The sequence below is a fragment of the Mercenaria mercenaria genome, chromosome 19 (assembly GCF_021730395.1).
Source record: "Mercenaria mercenaria strain notata chromosome 19, MADL_Memer_1, whole genome shotgun sequence".
Lineage (NCBI taxonomy): Eukaryota > Metazoa > Mollusca > Bivalvia > Venerida > Veneridae > Mercenaria > Mercenaria mercenaria.
Window position 1 is genome coordinate 4,202,782 of NC_069379.1, and position 24,875 is coordinate 4,227,656.

The 24,875-nt window shown below is 33.0% G+C and overlaps 1 protein-coding gene across 1 annotated transcript in view; it reads right to left on the minus strand.

Moving 5' to 3' along the window:
- Positions 1 to 321: 321 nt before the first annotated feature.
- The window catches only part of LOC128551188 (scavenger receptor cysteine-rich domain superfamily protein-like), a 28,771-nt gene continuing 4,217 nt past the window's right edge, over positions 322 to 24,875 (minus strand). Inside the window, exons 6-16 of the mRNA XM_053531763.1 lie at positions 24,793 to 24,875; positions 23,398 to 23,564; positions 22,926 to 23,076; positions 20,901 to 21,100; positions 20,534 to 20,681; positions 19,760 to 19,935; positions 16,222 to 16,372; positions 6,645 to 6,832; positions 5,274 to 5,424; positions 3,667 to 3,833; positions 322 to 423 (exon numbers count right to left, since the gene is read on the minus strand). Of these exons, the coding sequence (XP_053387738.1) occupies positions 389 to 423; positions 3,667 to 3,833; positions 5,274 to 5,424; positions 6,645 to 6,832; positions 16,222 to 16,372; positions 19,760 to 19,935; positions 20,534 to 20,681; positions 20,901 to 21,100; positions 22,926 to 23,076; positions 23,398 to 23,564; positions 24,793 to 24,875 (1,617 nt within the window). The 3' untranslated portion in view covers positions 322 to 388. The remainder of the gene's footprint in view (positions 424 to 3,666; positions 3,834 to 5,273; positions 5,425 to 6,644; positions 6,833 to 16,221; positions 16,373 to 19,759; positions 19,936 to 20,533; positions 20,682 to 20,900; positions 21,101 to 22,925; positions 23,077 to 23,397; positions 23,565 to 24,792) is intronic.

Genomic DNA, 24,875 nt, shown 5'->3' on the forward strand with positions numbered 1-24,875 from the left:
TAGTGAATGACTTTAGAAGAGCAATATTATTCCGAGGAAAGAATGGAGTGCATATTTCTCGATGCAAATGTAATAATTTCTTTATTATATAGGTACCTACACTTAAAATCATTAAATGAATGATTCAAAATTAAATTTCGTCGTTAAAAACTTGAAAGATCGAGGGCATACATGAAATTCACGTCACACACCTGATATGAAATTGAACGTCAATGATAAAAAATCATTGACGTTTCAGATTACATTATATCTAAACGGAGCTTTTAAGTAAGTATGTCAAAAGACATAATAAACGGAGCTGAAAAGTATGTAAGAGTTGAATAATTTTGATAGTTTATTCACTAATTCATTCCATATTAAAGCAATCCCTCTGCAGAAGTCCTCATACCTATCCGACCAGCTGTCCTGAAATCTCGCAGTGTGCTTGAAAAAGATTAAAACAGAATTACAGATAAACGTGTTTTGTCATGTTTCAGAATTATTTTTTTCGTCAAAATTTCTAAAAACGACGAGTTAGCTTCTGTTTAACACACCTTTTCCTTTTAGTTTTTTTAGACGTGAGCAATATCAATTATATTATTCATAATTCTAAAGGACATCACTAGTAGGAATATTATAGTACTTCATGGTACAGTGACCTACTTAATTTACTTAATGAGACTGTTAGCTTAACTTTAATTTTTATTATAAGGATGCAGGCTATTTTAAGTAATTATTTATCAAGTTGGATATTGAAACATTTTATTTAGACCAGCCTCATCTACTTTATAAATTTATATAAGCTTTAGTTCTTGTTAAATCACTAGAAACAGCTGACTCCTGGTTTTGTAGACATGCTGTTGATGTTGTTGTACTTGCAATACATTGTGGGTAGTTGCCCAGCAACTACTGCCTAATCTTTGTTTACATTGTTGTAGAAATGTCATTTAACTTTAAAGCAAATATGCTTTAAAGAAACTCCCTTCCCTTAAAAGGAAAATCGATGTTATAATCATTTATATTTTTCATTTTTCTTTCTTTTCATACTAATATTTATTATGATCTTTTATGTTTAAAAAAAATTGGCTTTTGTTTCCTTCACAGCCTCCACAACTCCACAGTATTTTGTGTGAAGCTGGGTTCACATTTATTTGTGTGAAGTTCACATACTCACACTTTTGAGTGTGCGCCTCTACGCTTATTTTTGTGAAGACTAGGAGGTATAAAACCTCCACTTTGCCTGTTTCAAGGCTCACAATTTTAAATCTCTGGCCTTGAGCGGCTGTTATACTTTGATAAATATTACACAAGGATTGTCTCACTTTGCGTGTTTTTATATCTGCTGCATTTTAACTTTTATTAAACATTTTAAACTCTTGAAACACTTTACCTCTTGTATTTATTTAAATTCTCTAAATCATTTACATTACTATGACATACAAAGAAAACAATGCTCACTTTGTTAAATTTAATGTGACAAATGGGACGGGCCAACCTCTAATGTTGGCAAAACTTGTGGCCCAACCCTTTTGCTTTTATGTAAGTTGAATTCTAATCATACTGTTATAATTGATTTGTTAAAATAAACAATCCTTTTTCATTGTATGATTTGTGTATTTGTATTTGTATTTATATCAGAAGCAATAAAATACGATTAAATCAAACTCTTAGCTGAATTTAACTGCAATTTTTTATTGGATCTATCTCAATTTTAACTGTTGCTCATTTGTGTATAAGAAGCTTACTGACAGTTTTCAAAATTTTAAAGAGTCTTGGTTTTAATTATTATCATTAATGAATGATAGTCCTGATATGAAATAATGCCATATTATCACACTATTCTTGAGAATTGAGAAATGTTTACAGATTTATTGTGTGAATTTCTGAATGATGTTTGTTGCTAAACATGAACTGTTTCTGTAGATACTTTTTATTTTATTAAACTATAATTTAACTGCTAAAGCAGTTGATAATTTCTGTAGTTGAGTAATTACACTATAATTTAACTGCTAAAGCAGTTGATAATTTCTGTAGTTGAGTACAAGATAACCTGCCAGACTTATTTACCTCCTGTTTGTTTAATATATTTATAGAAGAATAGATGTAACCCCAAGGGCTTAGTTCAGCTATAGTGTAAAACTATCAAAAGCTGCCGTTATCAGCCAGCCGTTATTAGCAAATTGCTTCCTACAGAGTTGACTTAAATATAGAAATGATTTAAGTTCGATTAAAGTTTCTCTAAAAACTACATCGACCATAGCGTAACAATAAATAGTTTTAATTGTTTAAAATGTCTTAATTAGTTTTGAATGATTATAAATAGGGTACATGTCATTATTATCAGGTGGGCCGGTGGTTAGGTGGTAACACGTGTGCCTGTCAATCCAGATATCCGGGGTTCGAATCCCGGTCCATGCACTGAAAATTTCTGGGATGCTCTTGAGTATCTCACACCTAACTAGAGGCCTGTACTGGTTCTTCCCAGGAAAGACGTCTTCGCGTGTACCCGTGATTTACATAGGGCACGTTAAAGAATCAGACTGTCTATTCACAAAGAGCTAGGCTAAGTTATCCGGACACGTCTGTATCTAAACAGATCTCTTTGTCTGTTCTGGGGGCTTTATCTGACTCTGTCGCTCTGGTCAGATTGCTCTGTTTCGGTACTAGTAGAGGATGAATTTCGCGCCCTGTGTGGCTGCGTTTGCTATATGTAAAGCGCATTTGAACGTGTTTATCATGAAAAAGGGCGCTATATAAATCTGGTATAATAATAATAATTATAACTTTTAGTCATTATGGCCAATTAATCAATTTTTAACTTTGACTTGTCGAAGGATTGTTATAAAACTTCAGAATAAATTTAATTTGTATAAAAACAATTCATTCAGAAATTTTGATACATTTGTCTATTTCATTATGGGTCAGAGTTTTAAACGAGGAAATATGTTGTTGGAAATTTAAATTGTCATTGAAATTCTATTACCACCCAAAAACGTTAAAAATATTGAATAACTTAAGTCGAAGTTTGCAAAATCCATTTGCAATTAATGAAATGCCCTGTTACGGGTGTGGTGGATCAAAGAGACGACTGCGACAATTTGAAGCCCAATAATGTACGTTGCTAGAAACTGTACAGAGTTGTTTCAAATAAAAAGTATTAACAGAACGCAGCACTTGTTTTTCATTCATCGATACCCGGTCACTTTGAAATTTACAGTCATCTATAACTAATTTTAAATGCTTCCTCTGAACAAATTGACTTAATTTTGAAAAATTATATGCAAATTTGAAATTCGGACTATAGAAACTGCCATTCTTAGAGTTCATAATTTTTATATCTAATTTGTCAACTTGAATGAGGAAATTTTATAGTCTATTTTCTAATCTGGCCTCCAAAATATATAATGTCTGTTGTCGTTGAATTTTATACATGTAAATGATTAAATTTTAATGAAATAATTGGTACGTATATGGAAGCGTTAAGAGTGCCAAATAAGTTAAACTATTCTACAATGTAAGACAACCACTTTACGAAGTCATCATTAAATTGTACAATAAAACAATGCACCGCGGATACTAAACATCGATTTCAGCAAACGCTGGTCTAGGAACATATGAAATATCAAATTCTTAAATTTATGATATCAAATAAAAAATTCAGACTTCTTCATAAAAGTGGTCACGTACGACAACAGTCGACTCCCGCATCTTTTGAATGTTGACAGCCACGTGTATCCATCTCAGGGTTACATTGCCCAATGCTTGTCTCAACACCATTGCATTTCAAGTCCTTCATATGGATAGGACCATTAACATGGCCACGGTGAGCGTCAGTGTAGGTGATTGCCCGTTCGCTTCAATATCAAAATTAACCGTAATTGATGTTGGCATAGAAACATTTATGAAGAATAATGAAACCGCGACCAAAGCGTAAATTGGCAACATAATCCATCACCCTGTCAATGTACTAATACTGTACTGGTACAATATAATTGACTTTGTAACTTTACTTTTTGATACATACATAGTACTTATCCGATTCACATTTACAGAAGATATTTTGCAATAATTGTCTTAAAAGCTAGATATTGCGGCCAATAATCAAGTTATATGTAGATATTGTAAACTAGTCAACAGGTTGTATTTTTTTCTGGCAATTGTCAGCAATCGCCAAAATCAATCTCTGTAAGTCATAAAATGAAACCAATTATCGTCAAGGGTACATGCCATGTAAGGTTAAAATAGCGGGTTTAATGGAGTTTGAAATGTTTACTTAAATATGTTTTGCATTTTACTTTGAGTAAGGTTTCGTGGCGTCCCTTTGTTTTGGCTACCGAACCCTAAGACTGTACACAATTTTTTTTTCATACATACTTGTGTGGATTCGTTTGTATGCTTGTGAGTCTAATACGCGGTGCCCTTCTCTTTTCTAGTATATTACTTGTTCGTTTTTCTATGCTTTTAGTTCGGTGTGGCTGTGTGTTTATCTTCGGTACATGAGAGTCTGCGCTATTATGGTTTACATTGTAGTGTGACTGTTATTAAGGAACGTAGCATTCCTTCTGTATATTCATCCTTGCCCTACTTTCCCTTTCAATTTCCTCACCCACCCCCATTTTACCCCTTACCATTTCCTAGCTCTTTATCAGTATTTAGCATAAATTAAAATGCACTTGTTAGATGTTAGAAGCAACCCGTCTATAATATTTTCCATTACAACTTCTTTTTGTTGTGGGTCTACTTTGTAAATGCGTGGCTCTGTGGCTGTGTTTGTGGTGCTCTATGCTTCCGAGAAATCTATCCTTACTTATTATCTTTTCTAAGTTTGTGTATCTTTATAACTGTTGAGATTTTGCCGATATTGCCAAAATGATTTTGTGTAAATAAAACGGTACATGTTACAAAATAGAGTGTTTGCAATCAATTTTGCATATACTGTAAACACTTTATTTAAGTATTGATGATTAAATGCTATCATAATAGTATTTTTAGAATAAGAATTAGAAATAACTACAATTCATTTATGGTCATACAAGGAAACATACAACAATCATTACTTGTTATATTTTGATATGACTGTTTCTATAAAAGATTTATAAAAAATTTCCGTCAATTACTCTAAGCCAGCCGGCGACCTAAATTGTTTTGCGCCTAACAAATTTGTAAAAACTACCTTCACTATTTATATTCAGCAATATTGACAAAATTGCACTAGGTTTTTTTACATGGAAATTTACTAAGGACATTGTCGGCAGAAATTGTAACAAAGAAAATCTGGTCTTTTGTATACGTACGGACGAGGGAACTTTAGCATTCTGCATATGACGACGGCATCAAGTCTGTCGAATCCATTGTCGCAGACAGTTCCCCATATACCAGATATGTTTATTTCGACTATCCCTGAGTTGTTAGAATGTCCACCAACTAATCTTATTTTCTCTGAGGCTGTTCATGTGAGCAAACAATAATATTTATGGTTTCAATAAACAGTAAGGGCTAATTCAGACACATACCTGATCTTTTTGAAATTGCCATAGGAGAAAACAATGATGATAGTTTGATACTATAAATTTCTTCAATCTAGATTAAAAGGATCTCCAACCGGTGTATTCGTCCAATATTGAATCTTCTAAAACAAACGTTGAGAGTTGTATTATCCTTACAAAATGATTTAAGTATTGGACCCGTAACAGAGTACCTCCTTTTTGAAGAGTATTCAATTCCTACCATAAACCTACTTTGACTGAATTTTCAGGGGGCGTAGGTTCAAGACCCACAGGGACTTTATTTTCTTTTTTTTCTAGTAAGGGTTTACTTCTTTCAAGACTTATATTATGGATGTTTTGTAAAAAGGTGGAAAGTTTTCATTTTATAAGCCATTACTTGCTGTTCAAAGTGAATTTACCTCTGAACAAGGAGGGGTAGAGTTAGACACATTTCAAAATACTGAGTTACATGAGGTAAAATTTCTGTATTTTGCCTTCATTCTTTAGATTACATATTGTGGAAGAAATGTAGGTAGGTTTTAATTCTGCCCCAAGGTTATTTTTGAATGAAGTTAGCAAAATTCAAAACAGACCCACAGGATTCGATCTTAATTTTTCAATGTTGGAGTTAGAATTCTGTTTCATTAAATCTGTTTACTTGAGGCCCTAGAAAAAAAATTATATTTACAGTTTTATTTTATGTTTATAATTGTTTAACAATAATGTGATGTTTCTTTTATCAAAATTAATGCTGTAATAAATTCTTTGCATATGTTTCAGAAAGTGGCCATCACACTGAAATTTGTCTCTACGTGAGCTTGATGAAATACCATATATTATAGAAAATTTACTAAAAACGGCATGGTAAAAGGTGTTTAAAATTTGCAACACAGTGCGAATCATGGTCAACTTTAAGAATATACCAAGCAAATGTCATTTTTAAACATTACTATTAGGGGTCCAATCCCCCTTATAAAATATGCAAGATCTGCAGATCCTTACAAAGCAACATAACAAAAATGAATACGATAAGACTTGTTTCCACATTTGCTTATTCTTACTTTATGAAGATATAAGTTGTATTATAATATCATAGATAGGATCAAGTTTTAAAAGAATCTTTTAATTTACAGAAATATAATAGAAAAATACCCTATAGGAAATATCATGGCATTTTACCTCCATTACAGCTGACAAAAAGATCCTTTGCATGATCACATTTATAGTAGTAGCTATCTACAACGCCTGGCATATGTCCATCACATTGCGCAATACTAGTTTCAGTTCCGTCACATTTGAGGTAAGACGCTCCTGGTGTTCCGATCCCCTGCTCAAATGTTGACACGTATCGCCAGTATGCAGAACGTCTAAAAGTTCCAAATACTTTTATTTACTTATATTTTGCCCAGGTATACCAGTCCAAGTTTTACGGTTAACAGCTTGTGTATTATTAGCAACAAAGTGATATGTACGTATCTAAATGAAAAGAAGATAATGAAAAGAGAAGTCATTTGAAGAACGTCATTTGGCTGGTGACGTCATGAATGACGGAATCACATCACGACTTTAAAGAAATTTCAAAAGTATGATACAACGAAAGACCCTCATGTTGCTAACTTCAAGGTAGGACTCATCTACAGTGATAAGACTAATTCACACACAGGCCTGATCTTTCATAATTTCAGGTAAAATGGAAAAAAAATGAGTTCGCGTGTTTTGTTTGATCTGAAATATTTGGAAGTCAAGGAAACTCTCAAAATGACAGTTTGATGGAAAATTTCAATTTTGATAACATTTTAGCGAAATATAAAAATTGTATGAATCAACGTTTGGATTCTCATGTTATAATTCCTTAGATAGTATCTAAACCTTTTACTTTATCTGGGGACCAAACGCCGCTCTTCATGGAATTACACGCCTCAACGCGTGTATCATTGAAGGTTCCATGTTCACCGCCGTTTCAATATATCTGCGGATGTCTCTAATTGTTTTTTTTTTGTACTTTTAGCATGTGTAAATGTTGAGTTCTGCTCAACCCGGGGCTAGAGGGCGTGGACGGTAGCATGCATTTCCACTACCGTTCATGAACAGGCTCAATCAAACCGAGCCTGCAACATTTTCATTTTTGTCGTGTTGAGCGACCTGTGAAGTTTTCACTTTTCTCTATTTTATTACCTCCGTCACGGAGAGCAACCAACAATTATAGATACACATACAAACATAATTACATTAAACTAGAAAAAATAACACAGCCAGCATATCACAAAGCATCAGCTTATTTTATAACCAATCAAAAGAATTCCGAAAACTTGATTATTAAACGTTAAAGATAATGTTAAGTAAATAGCATGAATACAAAGAAACACTCAAACATTGAGTAAGGTATATATGTAATTAATACAAATGATGTATTGTTGACATATCCCGACATGCATCCTTCCAAAACGAAACAAAGAATACAAAAAGAATAGCAAGCCTTATTACAATCCATCATATTAGGTAGTACTGTATGTACATCACATGTAGGTATAAATATAATACACTAAAATATACGGTAACAATATGGATAAAGTTCCAGTTGGAGTATTCAAACCAATTTATTTCAAGTACAGACTATAAAGAATAGATATAGAAGTTATAAGTACAAATGTATTTCCCCTTATCATGATAAAACAGTATCTATGTTATATAAAACACATCGTATGATGTCATATGACGGTATATCATACTGCAAATAATTACAGCATTCTCACTGAGTTATATCTATACAACCACCTGTAGGCCATCATATGCAAAAGACTTACTATAGCGACATGCTTGATCTGTTCACGAGTGATTACAGTAACTTGATAGTCCGGCAATGCTAACAAAAGATCAAAAATTTGAGAGTGGGGATCTTTTGATATCATTTCTAAGTAATTTCCTATGCCTGCAATAGACAGAACGTTCTTCCAAAATGATTTTCTCAGATGCTATTTTTCACGACAATACAAGATCGCATGCATGGCAGAATTGTCGCATTACCTGTCATACAGCGTGCAAACCGCAGTAGATTTATTATTACCTCATTGCTGACCAGCACTTTAATTTCAAGAACGAATTGTGTAGGCTTAATATCCATAGCTGACATAGTTTACCATCAGTGGACATTTTATCTAACATGTAGGCCATGGGATATATTTAAGATACGCATCATTATGGTATGAAATTAATTCCATCTGGTAAATGTGAATAAAATCTGGAAGGCAGATCCCTCGGAAGCACCGAAAACAAGGCAAACAGTGAAAATTGGTTTGATTGAGTCTGTTCATGAGCAGTACTGGAAAATGCATCACTGCCCACGCCCCCTAGCACCGGTTTAAGCAGTATTCAATCTTCAAATCTAAATGAGTTGAAATCAATGATCCCGAAGGACCATAAAATATAACAACACTGAGATGAACTCTCAGAGTGATCTTCCACTGGTATTAAGACGGAAACTTAGCTGTGTTTAAGTATGTTATTAAGGGTGTACTTTGTATTTTGAATTATGATTCATTTAGCGCATGATCCGACAGGTTTTTGATCTTTTTACAGTAATAAGTAGAAGATTTAGACTATTTATTAAAAGAGAATCTGTCAAAGCGGTATTTTGGAGAAAGCTTGTGAAACATAGCAACAATAACCAAGGGGTAGATGGAGGGGCGTTCCTTATTATTATTATTTACCAGATTTTTATAGCGCTCTTTTCATCTATAAAATAAACGTTCAAAAGCGCTGTACAAACTACATATCACAGAATGATATGGATATACAATGCAACACAAAAATATATATCAACAATAAAAGGTATTTAGCCTGAATCAGGTTTTACATTTCAACTGTACTAGACATTTTAAAGAACAATAAAGAATAGGAAATAATTTCCATTGCAAAGCTTGTTTTTTAAGTGCAAAGGGATTTTCAATAGACCTTGAAGAAAAATAGAAAGTGTGTTTTCAATGATGGTTTGAAAGCATCCAAGCTTTTAGCGTCTCTAATAGTAGCTGGAAGAGCATTCCATAACTTCGGTGCAGCTGATGAAAAACTATAACCACCGTACCTCACAGGTTTGCTTTTTGGAACAACTAGTTGTTTTGAGTTGTTCTTGGATCTCAAATTTCTTGCTGGCTGATAGAGTTCTAGCAAGTCTTTAACATAGATCGGTGATTGGTCATGTAATGATGTGTGAACTAAAATCTTAAAGTCCACTCTATGAGTAACTGGTATCAAATGCAGTTCTTTTAATACCGGCTTAATGTGATCATAACCCGATATTCTCGTTATAATTCGAGCTGCAGTGTTCTGAAGACTTTGAAGTCTATTCAGCAAGACCTTCGGAACACCATACAAGAGCGCATTGCAATAAGTGACGAGTGAATTTACTAGAGATTTTGTAGGAAAATAAGAAACATCGGATTCATTACTGCAGGGTAAATATACCTAATGTTGTGATAAATTTATCGTGTTTCATATGCCACATTAAGACCACATCCTATTAACAAACACGACTATTTTAGGCAAAGCCTTGTCACATATACCAAACCTTTATAATTGGTAATAGCAGAATTAAGAAGGAACACGTTATAATTATATAGCCAGTGTTCTGAAACACCATAAAAGTCGATGTTCCTCTCATTCAGCGTTTTATACAGAAAACTACAACTAGAAGGAAGACCTATAACATTCCAACTTAAACAATTTAACTTAATATGCATACTTGAAATATAGAGTACAAGCTGTGGTGTGCAATATCTGTAACACACGTACCGACATTAGTCTATAATTTCTATATTGAAGACAATCCCGGTCCTATATCCGAAGATGGTGAAAATAAAATTCTGCCAGCTATCAGCGCATTGGATTCGTGTACAGCTGGTCTCGATAACCGCTTAATTAGCGAATCAAAAATCTATTCGTTCTTACATGGCCGGAATGAAGGCAGAAATGGCAAGTCTTCAAAACGAAACCCGAAATTCAACAAGTGCGATTAAAAACTTGGAAATAAACCAAAATTACATTGAAACTGAAGTATGTTCCATACAGAAAGAAATAATGGAATTAAGAGATCTGAGAGAAAACATTCATCTTGACGTTGAGCACATAAGTAGTGATCTGGAACATAAGCAAGTAAAACTATAATTCCTCGAAAAGGATATCGATTTTCTTGATAGACAATGCAGAAAGGACAACATGAGAATATTTGGACTACCGGAAGAGGTAAACGAAAACAGAGAATCGTTGAAGAACAATATAGTTCAGAAAGTGCTAAAGGTAGCATGTCCAAAATATAAATGGCAATCAGACGATATTAAGTTCGCTACACGATCAGGCCACCTAGCACAGGAGTCAGGCAGACAAGAATCGTTTTGATGACGTTTAGATTTGATGACGACAAGTTAAAGGTTTATAGTGGGAGAGACGATCTAAGGAAGGCTGGAATAAAAGTAGGTGCCGATCTTTCTAGATGACAGAGAGAGCAACTAGTCTCACTGAAAGGCACAGGAAAGGGCTATTATTATAAAGGGAACCTATGTATATATGATTTCGAAGTAAAAGAAGTGAATCAAAGGAATTAAACCCACGTACATTTGCATTGGCGAACAGAAAATCGATATCGGAACATGTTTGATTAAATAAGAAACCGGAAGAGCCCGCAAACATTACCTATAAAAAACATCTTAATGTAAACGGTAACGTGAAACAGTATGAAAGCCAAACCAGGATGGAATATGGAAACAATGATGTGTCAGTGAATTTGCAGGAATCCGGCCGAGGCCCATCCAGACCAAATGAACTCAATGTAGTCTGCTGGAATATTGAAGGTTTGAAAAATAAGTGCATGGAAAATGTGTTTTTAAATGGGTTTGACATTTTTGGTTTAGCAGAAATATGGATAATTGACACAACTGATATTCCTAATTTATTTCTTTATTTTGACTATTTCTTTGTACCAGGATCTAAACGGTCTTTAAAAGGATGGGCTAATGGTGGAATTCTTGTATTTTTAAACGAAATATTTGTAATTGTATTAGTCGTGTTTTGCCGGATTGTGATTTTGCTGTATTTTTAAGATTTAAGAGCAGCTTTTTGAGTCAGGAAGTGATACTAAAATTGCATTTATTTATTTAACACCTAAAAATTCTCATTTCTATGACAACAAACCTACGAAAGGGATAAAAATGCTTGAAGAATCCTAGATGTTCTCGGTGATACTGACTTTATATTAAGGTATTAGGCCCATAATAGAGTACCTCCTTTTCAAAGAGTATTCAATTCATATCATAAACCTACTTTGACTGCAATTTTCAGTGGGGTGTAGGTTCAAGCCCCACTGGGACCAATTTTGTTTTCCTTATTTTCCTTTGTTTCTAGTAAGTTTTTACTTTTTTCAAGACTTGTTATTGATTTATTTTACAAAAGTGGAAAAAAATTCATTCGATAATTTCTTGCTGTTTAAAGTGAATTTACCTCTGAAACAGAAGGGGTAGAGTTAGACATCTTTAAAAATACTGAGTTACGTGCGGTAAAAGTTCTTTTTTTTTTTATTTCATTCTTTAGATTGCATATCGAGGAAGAAATGTAGGTAGGTTTTTTTACTTCTGCCCCAAGGTTATTTTTGAATGAAGTGAGCAAAATTCAAAACAGACCCGCAGGATTCGGCCTTACTTTTTTAATGTTGGAGTCAGAATTCTGCCTCATTAAATCCGTTTACTTGAGGCACCCTAGAAAAAATGATATTGACAGTTTCATTTTAAGTTTTAGAATTGTTTTCCAAAAGTTTGATGTTTCTTTCATAAAAAATAATAGTACATTGAATTCTCTGCGAACGTTTTTGATAAAGGCCGCCACTTTGAAATTTGTCTCTACATGAGCTTGAGGAAATACCGTAAATTACACATTTTGTTTTTAAAAAAAAAACGGCACGGTAATTTCTTAAAAAAATTTGCAACACAGTGCAAAGCACGGTCAGCTGTAAGAATATACAAAGCAAATGCCATTTTTAAACATTACTATTAGGGGCCTAATACCTTAAGAGGTGACCTTAATGCATGAACAGCTGATAGATCAGATACCATTTTGCGGAAAAGTGATGCAATTGATGTCCGTTCATATTCAGACCTTTTTGAAAAAGATGGAATGTTACCAAATAGAGTGTCAAGTGATAAGAGAGTAAATGCATTTGGAACTGACCTACTAAATTTATGCAAAAAAAAAGAATTCAGGGAATTTTGCGGATCAAAACGTGAAGAATATATTCATTGATAAACGATAGCTCTAAACTGTCACTGTATAGAAATTTCGAAAATGCCATTGCACAGGAAAAGTTTCTTGCCTGTGTTACAATCCGTAAATATAGAAATGCACTGGCTAGACTAAGAACATCATCGCATGATTTAGAAATAGAAAAGGTGAGGTACAGCAATATTGAAAGAGATCAAAGAATATGTAAATTATGTCAGTTAGAGGTTGAAACTGAATTTCACTTTGTATTAATATGTCCTGATTTGCTGCATATAAGAGAACAATATATACCAAGTAAATTCTATGTTAATACTTCTATAAACAAATTTAATATACTAATGGGTTCTCAAAATGTTACTATCTTAAGGAAGTTATCAAGATACTGTTATAATGCTTTCAATGAAAGAAGGCATTTATTAGAAAGTAGAAATATAGTTGCTGCTGTGTAATGATATTTGATCCATTTTATTGCTAACATTGTTGACTTCAAGAACTTCTATAACTTATACATTGCTTACTCAAAATGTGTATATATATCAATTTTATCATATTAATGCATTAACTAAGCTTAATTGTATTATTACCATATATTCTGCTATCATTGTCTGAATTAGAGAAGATGAAGAAGGAAGTTATAAATTGAATTGTTACACCACACATTACTGTACGTATGTATTATAACTATGTTGATATGGGCCGGTGGCCAAAATCAATAAACTACATTGCCATTGTCATACCACTGAGGCTATCGTATTTGTAATAATTGGAAAATGACTTTGGTGTCTCATGTTTTTTCTGACGTTGAATGACTGTTCTGTACATAATTTTCAGCTCTGCGTTTAAGTAGCATACCAATTGACAGCCACGCTTTGCACGATACATTGTCCTGCCAAAAATGACCTTTGTTCAACTAAGTCACAATTTTCATCTACTTCTAAATTAATTACTTTATCTGGTGACCTTTTTGACGAAAATATTCGAACCATGGAAACCTAAGGGCCTGGTTTTGAAACTAAGACTAAAATTTTGATTGGGCGATTGTGATTTTGAAACCATTTACACAATATCGTCTAGTCTTTTTTTCTTACTTTTACGCTACAGTCATCTGCATATGAATTAGTTTTCACGGCTAGCAATACGGACAGGTAGTCCGTGACGCTTGGGAGACTTCGTCGTTTCAATGTCTGAAATAATATCAGCGAAAGTCACAGATTTACTAGTGTTTGTCGAGACGTTACGCCTCCTAGGACGAAGATTTTTGTGTTTCGTTTTATGCCTATCGAATGAATCTATACGACTTCCGTTATGCATGGATTTGATCTCACCGAAGCTGTAGGAATCCTCAATACACGGGTCTGAGATAATCAGATTACTGGCGGTGAATATATATATTAAACAGTCATCAAGAAAGGTATCTACAAGACGTGCACGATTCGGTCTTATATTTTGTTACTGTTGTCAACTTGCTGTTGAAGTGTATTAATTCTTTGAATGATAACTGATATTTGTATATTAATAGATTTAAAGATGTTTTTCACAATTATTTCTAGCGGACAAAATTTTTGTAACTATGCATATTTATAAATTGATGTATGACAAGTTGAAATAAGAAATAAAAATGATAGGTACCCGTGCTTCTTTTTTCAATATTCAAAGTTTATTAAGAACACCAAATCGGTATTTTTGTCTGAAGAAACAATACATACATGTCACTCTGGTGTTACTGTTTATGCATCACAATTAATGAAACCACTATAACTATGCATAAAATGCCAACATATAGATATATTAACTCAGAAAAATTACTCTTGACAGATGTCGAAAGTATCTGAAACTAAGAAAAACACGAAGTATTTCTTAATGACATGAAAAATCTAGCGGACAAAATTTTACCAAATTTTATGTTATGTAAGCTAGAACTAAAACAAAAAATCTAAACCAAAAAAAATAATATCAACCCATGCTTGTTTTCAGGAAAAATTAAAAAAAATATTCACTCCACCCACAAAAGTATATTTTTTTTATTTTCCCACCCACCTAAAATTATGAACATTTTTTTTTCTTACAAAACAAACTGCACAATGTTATTATCAGTTTCTTAACCAATTTTCTTACTCACATGCGGAATAATGCTCCTTTAAGGTTGCATGCCTCTAGGTCAAATACTTTTTGAGATACGTGCTACACAAGTATCTACATGCCATTTTCGTATATATTTGACCTCGTCAAGGGTCATAAATCTGTTTTAACTGAGTGAAAACTCAAATAAAAGCACTGGCGCACAACTTCGCATGCTGAATTTAATTCTTGTGTTGTTTCATGACCCTTGGCGCATATACTTTCGAGGTACATGCGACACATATGTTTAGACCCTTTATGTACAATTTGACTGTCAATGGCCATAACTCTGGTCTTACTACATGAAATGCAGGACGGGGCACAAAAAGTATAACAACAATTTTAGGAAGTCACATCTGAACTTGAAGGAGATAGATCTATGTTAAGATTTTCTGGAATTTTATTTGACTTGGAGTCGGCTGCATTATTACTGGACGAAATAGTTTACTTTCAAATTGGCTGTTCACAATGTATTTGATTCGAGCACATCCTACGACTACTCCTCCAATAAAACACAATCATTTTTAAAGGTAAAATATGGATACACGACCTATATTGTCAGTACATACGATACTTTTTGCGCGAGTGCGCTGCATATCAGACAATTATGCACTTTCGGCGGCGAATCCTGAACTTTACAATAGTTATCGCTTGCTGCGCGATTGAGTTGCGCACAAAATATTGTGATGAACTCCTTTAATGTATGAGCTTACACGTGTTTGTTTAAAACATGATATATCATTAGACAATATTTGGTTACGTGAGTCTATTTCTTGCTTCATCTGCTTGAGGGAACCTGTTACAGACGTGTAATGATCCGATCTAACTTTCTCAGCTGCAATGCTAGATTTCTTAATCAGTAATATATCTTCCTGCAGATCACTTGTAGAGTCATTTAATAAAACGACATCCTGTACACAGGATAAGCCTGTATGTTTATGGCTGCCCATGTTTTAGACGGAGTAATTCGATGAGAGTTCATAACACTTGCCTGAGATTTCCTTTAAAGCTAACTGCATCATTGGTTAGAGTGGCGAACATACTATTATTTTAAGAAATAAAATACTGAATAATTTTTAGGAAGCAGTTGCAGAAAAGTTTTCTTGAGATCATAACTGGAATTTGTCATTCCTCTATCAATGTCTGCATGTTTTGAAAATATATGAGGTAGATAATAGCAAAATGTTTCTAACCATTTTTAAAATTTTACGTTTTAATTAATTTATACATTTGCGGCTAGTATAATGCAAGGACTTAAATTGTTATATATTTAAATAATTCCAGCTAGGTCACGCCGAGCGATATTGTTATCAAGTGTTGTGCTATTACCATAGTGATGATTTCAATATTTTTAACTGATTAAAAATATACTTACGGAATGTTTTCAAATCCAAGCATCCGACATACCACGATTAAATCTCGTCTAGTGAAATCTCCAGCACAAATTGTATGGTAATATCCGTTATGAAAAATCTCTACCCTCCCAGATGCATTATCTGAGCCACCTACCAGTTTTGTTGGGATATCTGTAATTTGGTTGTATGTTAACGACTTTAGTGTTATTTACTTACAATAACAGAACATCTCGTATATTCTTAGATACCTGTTTTTTTTATTTCATCGATGACTTTTGAATAAACAAAGCTTTCTAAGCCGAAAAATATCTCAGACTCAATAGTGAAAGTGGTTTTTAAATTGAGCAAATGCTGCTATAGAGCCATCAGTTTAATGAAATGAGATGTAACTTTGTCTTAAAATGCTATCTTTTAAGCTGGGGAAAATAGTAATCACTCCCTACACCATTACGCGCGAGAAAATTACATGTACTTTGAACGTGACTGATTGGTCAAAATTGTATGGTCGTCACTTATTTTTCTATTTGAAACGTTACCTTTACTGCAATATGTTTTAAAAATAACTCAAACACGTTAAATTATCTAATAAAAAGCCTGCAAATTATGTCTACATAGCTAGCTATAACACATTCTAGCTCATTCGCGTTAACTAATTATTCTTTCAACAAAATAGAGCCCTCTCATGATCTGTAACTGACTGGCATGAATAAATAAATTGTTATTGTTGGCAGTTATAGCTGTAACAGTTACTTAAGAAAGATTTATCGCAAGCAGCCATTTGAAGTTGAAAAAAAATCAATGTCTGGAAGTCACATCTGAACGAACTATATAACTGTAATATAATGGATATGAAAGACAAAGGTTTTATTCAAGAGATATCACTATTAATTTGAGTTACATAAACTTGCGGCCGGCATTATACAGCTATATATGGCTAAATCCATTATCTTCACGGAATATTGAAAAATCCGATGTCATTTCTAGTGAAACACAAATCTCAGTGACGAACGCTGACCTTTGCGTTTAGGCGTTGGCGAGTTTGAGTAAGTTCTTGCTTGAAGGAACATATTAACATCGCTTTGTACAACAATAGCTGTCCGTAAGACAGCGTGCTCCACTATTCGGGGAATTGACAGTAAAATGAATATATGTCTGAATAAGAGACCTCTACTTTAAAAGGAAGATACACCATGGGGCATAATTCCATCAAATACACAAATTTGAGTTATTAGGATTATTACAACACATGCTGCTGATGATGATAAAGCAATATTTTGAGTTTCAAGTCATTATCTTATGTAGTACCAAATTTATGTCCAGAAAACGAAGTTTGTAAGAAATTTAAGTATAAAAGTGACATAATTCGGTCAAGAATACAAATCGAGTCATGGGGATTGTTACCACACATGAAGATGATAATGATAAAGATACATTTTAAGTCTTTATCTTATATTGCATTGAAGTAGTATCCAGAAAGCGAAGATTGCAAAAAGTTTAAGTACAAAAGGGGCATAATTCTGTCAGAAACACAATTAGAGTTATGGGGTATATAGCCACACATGCAGATGATTATAAACATACATTTTTGTACACTTTTAATTTCATGTCATTATCTTTTAAAGTACCAAAGATATGTCTATAAACGAAGCTTTCGAAAAAAATTAACGTGAAAATAATTCAAAGTATAACTCCTTGGTGACCTTGACCTTAGGTATAATGGGCCCAGCCCCTACAACTGCTTTATTTGTATACTGGACAATGTTTATGTGAAGTTACAGTAAGATATAAGCAAGAGTAACAAAGATATGACAGAAAAACAAAGGTTGCCGAAAAACTTTAAACAAGCAGGGTCACGCCGACACCGAAGCCGGGGCAAGTAGTATAGCTATTGTCCGAATAGTTGAGTAAAAATGTTGTTCATGGCGCCAAACGTTCGGCCAAACGTCATGCGTATGTTAGATTTATTTTGTCAAAATATCTTGACATTTTCATACCAAATAAAGCATACAATTCTATTGAATATTAAAGGTAAAATTATGACGTAATGGACTAAGATGTTGACAGGATTGAGCCTCTCTTACGCTAAAGCAGAAGAACGACAATACAGCATAGGAAATTTCCATCCTATATGGACTTTTCTGTTTTAAGAAATAGATACGCTGGAACGTATTATTTTTAGACTATATGTTTAAGGTCAATGCTGAACGTTTTGTTTTAAGTTGAAATTTACTTACAGATTTTCGTGATAATTGAGTTTAACTATGCGCAACTTGTCTTAGACCTTTAATTGTACATGTACAGAGAGTATTTGTTTGATAAATATGATCGAAATACATTTTACGGAGTGACACAATCAAATCCGGTATTTCATCGCAGCCACGAAATTAAATTTAAAAACTTGTTTTCAGAAGATATATTGCGACCACAAATTGAAACAAACAAATTTTTGTTTTCCATATCTTGGTTTGATCATGCCAGAGCAAAGCCATGTGCACTGGAGAATATTATAATTATGAGGTAAAATGTTACATGTATGTTAAAATGTTAAATAATTATTTGAGGTTTTAAGAACTCTTTTACATTTTAAGGTATTGGACCCCTAATAGTAATGTTTAAAAAATGGCATTTGCTTAGTATATTCTTAAAGTTGACCATGTTTCATATTGTGTTGCAAATTTTAAACAATTTTTACCGTGCCGTTTTTTTTGTAAATTTTGTATAATTAATGGTATTTCCACACGCTCAAGAAGAGACAAATTCAATGTGATGGCCACTATCTAAAACGTTTGCAGAGAATTCATTATAGCATTAATTTTGATAAAAGAAACATCAAACTATTGTTAAACAGTTATAAAACACAAAATAAAACTGTAAAAATCATTTTTGTCTAGGGTAACTCAAGTAAACAGATTTAATGAGACAGAATTCTAACTCCAACATTAAAAAATTAAGGTCGAATCCTGTGGGTCTGTTTTGAATTTTGCTTACTTCATTCAAAAATAACCTTGGGGCAATAGTAAACCCTATCTGCATTTCTTCCACAATATGTTATCTAAAGAATGAAGGCAAAATAGAGAACTCTTACCGCACGTAATTCAGTATTTTTAAAGATGTCTAACTCTACCCCTCCTGGTTCAGAGGTAAATTCACACTGAACAGCAAAAAATCGCATATAGTGTGAAATGTTTTTACTTTTGCACAATTCAACCATAATAAGTCTTGAAAGAAGTAAAAACTTACTAGAAAAATGGAAAACATGAAAAAAAACTTGGTCCCAGTGGGTTTTGAACTTACGACCTCCCCCCCCCCCCCCCCCCCTCCCCCCGCCTGAAAATTGCAGTCAAGATAGGTTTATGGTAGGAATTGAATACTCTTCAGAAAGAAGATACTCTATTACGGGTCCAATACCTTAATACGAATGAGCGCATGTTTATGTTTTATAGGTATTCATATACTGCAATGCCTTGAAACAGTGAAGGTTATAAGTAATCAAACGTTATGCTTGAATACACTATTGAAAATATGGAATAAATATATAATTATTCATGTTGTACATACATCCGTCACAGCTAATGCCAACATCAGCATCATGCTTTAGAGAATCTGTCATAGGCCACCATGTTGCTGAACACTGACCAATATCGGATTCATCGCCATTACATTGCATTTCCGAAACCAGTACTCTCCCAACACCTTGACCATAGTATGCATTATCCTTGATGAAAGACTTTGAGCTAAACCAGACCATGATTGAAAGTAAAATTGGTATACACTGATTTAGGCTAAACAGTTTTTTGTTTAATTGATAATACATATAAGATTTTGTTTAGTTTTCAACACAGTTGAATACTAATTTTCATTTTTTTTTCTCAAGTTCGTGGGACTTCCGTCGTACACTACATTATGTTGATATTTATTCAAGGTCTTTGAGAGGAACGTCATTTCTTTATCAACCTGCAACTTATGTCCTTGGTGCTTGTTTTCAGTGGAATGACATATTGCAACGACTACTTAGGTTAAAGAATCGTTACTCCATGGAAACAAACGTTTCCATCGTGGCGACAAAGACGCTGTCTCCGTCCTTTAAGAATCCTGAAAATCTTTTATGATAATCCAGAAACGATTTCTTTAACTTACGTTGAAATGCTTTGATCGATGATTTGAGTTGAGTAGTTTATTTTGGAGGATCTCAATTTGCTTGTCAACACAACATGAGACGGATTTTTTTTTATAGAATGAAAAAGAAATTTTAATTGTGAAAAATTCACCGAATTATAATTAATCAGTGAAGATATTTTGAAACACATCACAATAAACAAAGATAAAGATTACCTGTAATTAAATCCAAGCATTCTGCATATGACTTTTAATTCATGAAAATCAAAGTATTTGTTTGATACTGTTCCCCACTGTCCTAAGTGAAATATCTCTACCCTTCCCGATTGTGCCGAAACTCCATCGACCAGTCGTATTTTCGTTTCTTACAAAGTTAATAATATGTAACGTTATAAATACGCATAATTTTCTTAATGTAAAATGATGTTATGGTTTGTTTGCGTCTGTCATATATTTTTTTTATGAAAGCATGCATTTCTATTTCAAATAATGCAGATTTCGCTATCAAATCAAATATAACATCAAAATCATAGAATTATTTCAGAATTTACAGAATAAGTGACTCCAATTACTTGTTACTCACTTCCTTCACAGTTCACACCAACATCGTTGGAATGTGAACAATACATGAAGTCTGATTCAAGACGAGTATCTGAAGGGCCAGCCCATTCAGTCGACGAACACTGTGTAATGTCACTTTCAGAACCGTCGCAAGCTAGACGTGATAACAGCATGTGAACCGTTCCCTCACCATAGTAAGCATTGGAATATCCGAACGCATTTCTGAAAATGTTCCTTAAATACTGAACATATAATATATACAGTCAATAAACAGGTAAAAAAGACTGTTTTGAAATATCTATTTCTTAACGAATAATGATTAATGAGCACTCCATATCAAAACAATTTCACATCTTAGATATATTTTTGTTATATTATTGCCGTCATTTTATATGAATGCAGCAACATTTAATAAGAAATGTCAAGTGTTCATCGTGGCATTTTTTTAACAAGTGAATGAAGTATTTAAGTATTTCCATACAAGGCACCTAATTTCCTTGACTGCAGTATAATATAATGAACTGATACCTACTGATGCTCTTTTTATTACTTATCAACCTCTATTACACATACAGTGACTGACAAAATAAGTATAGGATTTTTTTCTTATTTCAAAAAGCCTTTTTGTATTGATAACATTCAGGGATATGTCAAGTTTTATTTCATCTATAGGTCAGCCAATCATTGATATGGCTTTCTGTTGGTTATTAAATGTTGATCCTGCATTAACTTTTAAAGTGCACGAGCTTTATTCATAGACGAACAAAGTGCAATATTTGAGAAAATGTCTATTTTAATTTGCTACATATAGAATTCTGGTTGCTATGGAAATAAAAGCCTACTCAAGTAGTGGACTTTTATTTCTCTGAATTACTTTTTTCTATATGATAACCTTTATATAAAGTTGCATATTGTAAAGCAAAATTGGACCTAAGCTTGATATACGGGATGTCTTTAGAGTTCAGACCAAACTTTTAATATCCAATATAATAAAAAATATACAGACTAATTCTTTTCTTTAGATAAAAGGTACATTTTCATTAATAAATAATACTATTTTAGTATACACTGCTGCAATGGCAGTATTCTACGCACCTGAATAGATTTTTTTAGAATAGATAAAAGAATCATTCTGAATGAATAGATGCATTTTTTAGGTATATGTTATATAAATAAAGCTAAATATGTTAATTCAAATGCTTGTGTATTGCCTTTTATGTGTTTTCGATGTTAACCTGTTCATTTATATCAGAATCGTATATAATTTCGGAGATAAAAACATAACAATCCTTAATTTTACAGAAAACGAAGAACAGAAATAAGACATATAATTAAGCAAATACTTAAATTCGTTATAACATGCTTAAATAGAAATAGCATATTTCGCGATTCAAAAATAAATATTGTAGAAAAATAATACTAACCATAATTTATATGGCTATGAATACATTGTATAGCAAAAATAACAATTAATTTATAATAACCGAAACAATATCACGATTTTTAAAATAACAGACTTAAGTTGTTTTTAAGTTGATTTTATTAGTTCAATTATACCAAGGATATCTTATGTGTATTGAATGCAAATGTCTTGATTTTCAAAACGGATTGTAAGTAGAAACTTTCACTTATTTTATTATTAGGTCAAAACAATAACTCATTAATATTCATTACACTGTTGATCACATAGACGTTTATTGAAAAGCGTTTGTTAGTGATAAAGCGACTGTACTGAAAGAATAATTGCGCCTGAATATTCAACCTAAGATTAGTTAGTAAAACTCCTTAATTGAAGACAATGACTTTAGCGAACGGGGTTTTAAGAACAGTTTGATTTTGGGTTACCTTTAAGGATGACAACCAACTACAATGTGGTAGTTCAAATATGTCAAAAGCTGTGGTTGTATGTTCAAGCATAATACTTCCAGAGGATCTCCTTTGAATTGATATGCATGTTATGCAATTTAAATTCTCTAACACGACCGTACAGATATACTCCATATTAAATGATAAAAGAATGCATTCACACGGTAATGATGTTACTTACGGATTTTGTATACCGATCATTTTACAGATGACCTGGACATCCTGATTGGAAAATCCTCCATGAGAACAAATAGTTCCCCATTTACCGCCATGGAGTACTTCCACTCTTCCGGATGTATTTGTTACACCATCTACAAGTCTTATTTCTGTCCCTGCCAGACGATTATATTTCTAACGGTTTAAATCGGGATAAGTATGATATATAACATGAAAGCACAATATATAATTCTGACACGCCATTACTACAAATGTACTACAACGTATCCAACCTGTAACACCTTGCTAAGTATGAGGTAAAAACTGCGCTAAATAGCAGAAAATTTGATTAAAGAAAGATTTAGTAACAATATATATAAGTAGAATAATTTATACATTATCACTAAATGTTTGATGAATATCAAAACATATTCGCGACTTCTAGACATCAGTGTTTTAGTCCACCTTATTTCAGAGTGAGATATGCAGTTACTTACTACCGCAGTTTACGCCAGCATCATCCGTGTGATCACACGAGTTAGTTCCCCATTCGGCTTTACACTGTTTAATATCCCTTTCTGTGCCATCACATTCTAATTGCGTTACAATGACTCCTCCGTAGCCTTGACCATAATGATTCTTTGAAAAAGCACGCGAAATCCCACTTAAAAATAAACATAACTAAGATTTATTTCACACTGGGAAAGGCTGATAAATCATCAACACTTAAGTCTTCAATAAATTGTTCACATAAATAACAAATGTTAAAAGCAATATATATTCATCCATATTCTATACAACATTGAAAACGTTGAAAATGTGCACGCTCATACACGCGCGCCTGTGTGTACAAAAATGTAAGCAGAGAAAGTTTCTATAAACAAATCACCATACCACCACAGGATCGGACAATGTACGCCAAAGCACATAGGATATTCAACAATAATTCCGCCAACCCATATTAAGGTATTATGTGCTTTGAGAGAAATAACATTTTATCATATAGATATTATAAAAGCTCGTTAATCAGCAACTTGAAATAATACTAAATGTTGTTGTCATTCAATGGCACGTGCATGGCCTATGTAAAAAATACATTTAAACAGCAGGATAGCGAGTCAAAAAAACTTCGGTAAAGGTCTAACTGTAAAATCAACTAAAGTGTGTTCACAGGTGGTCTCTAGCAAGAAGCACGCGTTAGAAATTGTTGTCTTTATGTGCTTATGGTCTTTATTCACAGATTTAAAGAAAATGGAAATGTTTAGAATAAAATATTTCGGAGTCGTGTACAAAACTTGTTTTTCTTTGGCATGAATACTTGTGACCTTGAAATACAAATAATGTGATTTTAAATGAAATGATCTTGATAATTTTCCTTCGAATTAAAACATGTACACACACACGCGCGCGCACACACACATACACGTTATTTATGCAGGGAACGTCTTTATTTCATAGGTTTGCTTATATCATTTTTTTTCTTTTCTTTTGTTTTTTTCAAAGACCATACTACAACTGTATGAGGACATCTCACTATTCTGTCCTTACAAAAATGCTAAATTACGTATAGAAATTTTTATTCTAGGTTGTGTTTCAGTAAATGAACGCAACAATTTCATCGCTTCTTACCACACAATATCTTTTCATCAAATTGAATAATAGTTTTCTTCTTGATGCACGCTGCAATGAATGCATTTGATAGTATTTTCCTTTAAAATGTGTATCCTTCTATGTTATTAATATTTAAGGAATAACATTACATTGAAAAAAAGGTATTTAATAAAAAACCGATAATAACCTCTGACAAGTGTAACAATATTAAGGAAGTTAAGTAATAAATATTATAAAATGTACGTGGTATATCCTGTTTTGATAAGATAATAAAACTAAACCTGTCAGAAAATCCGAGCATTCGACAAATCACACTGGCGTCATTGTCATCGAAATCGTTATCACAGACAGTATACCATTTATT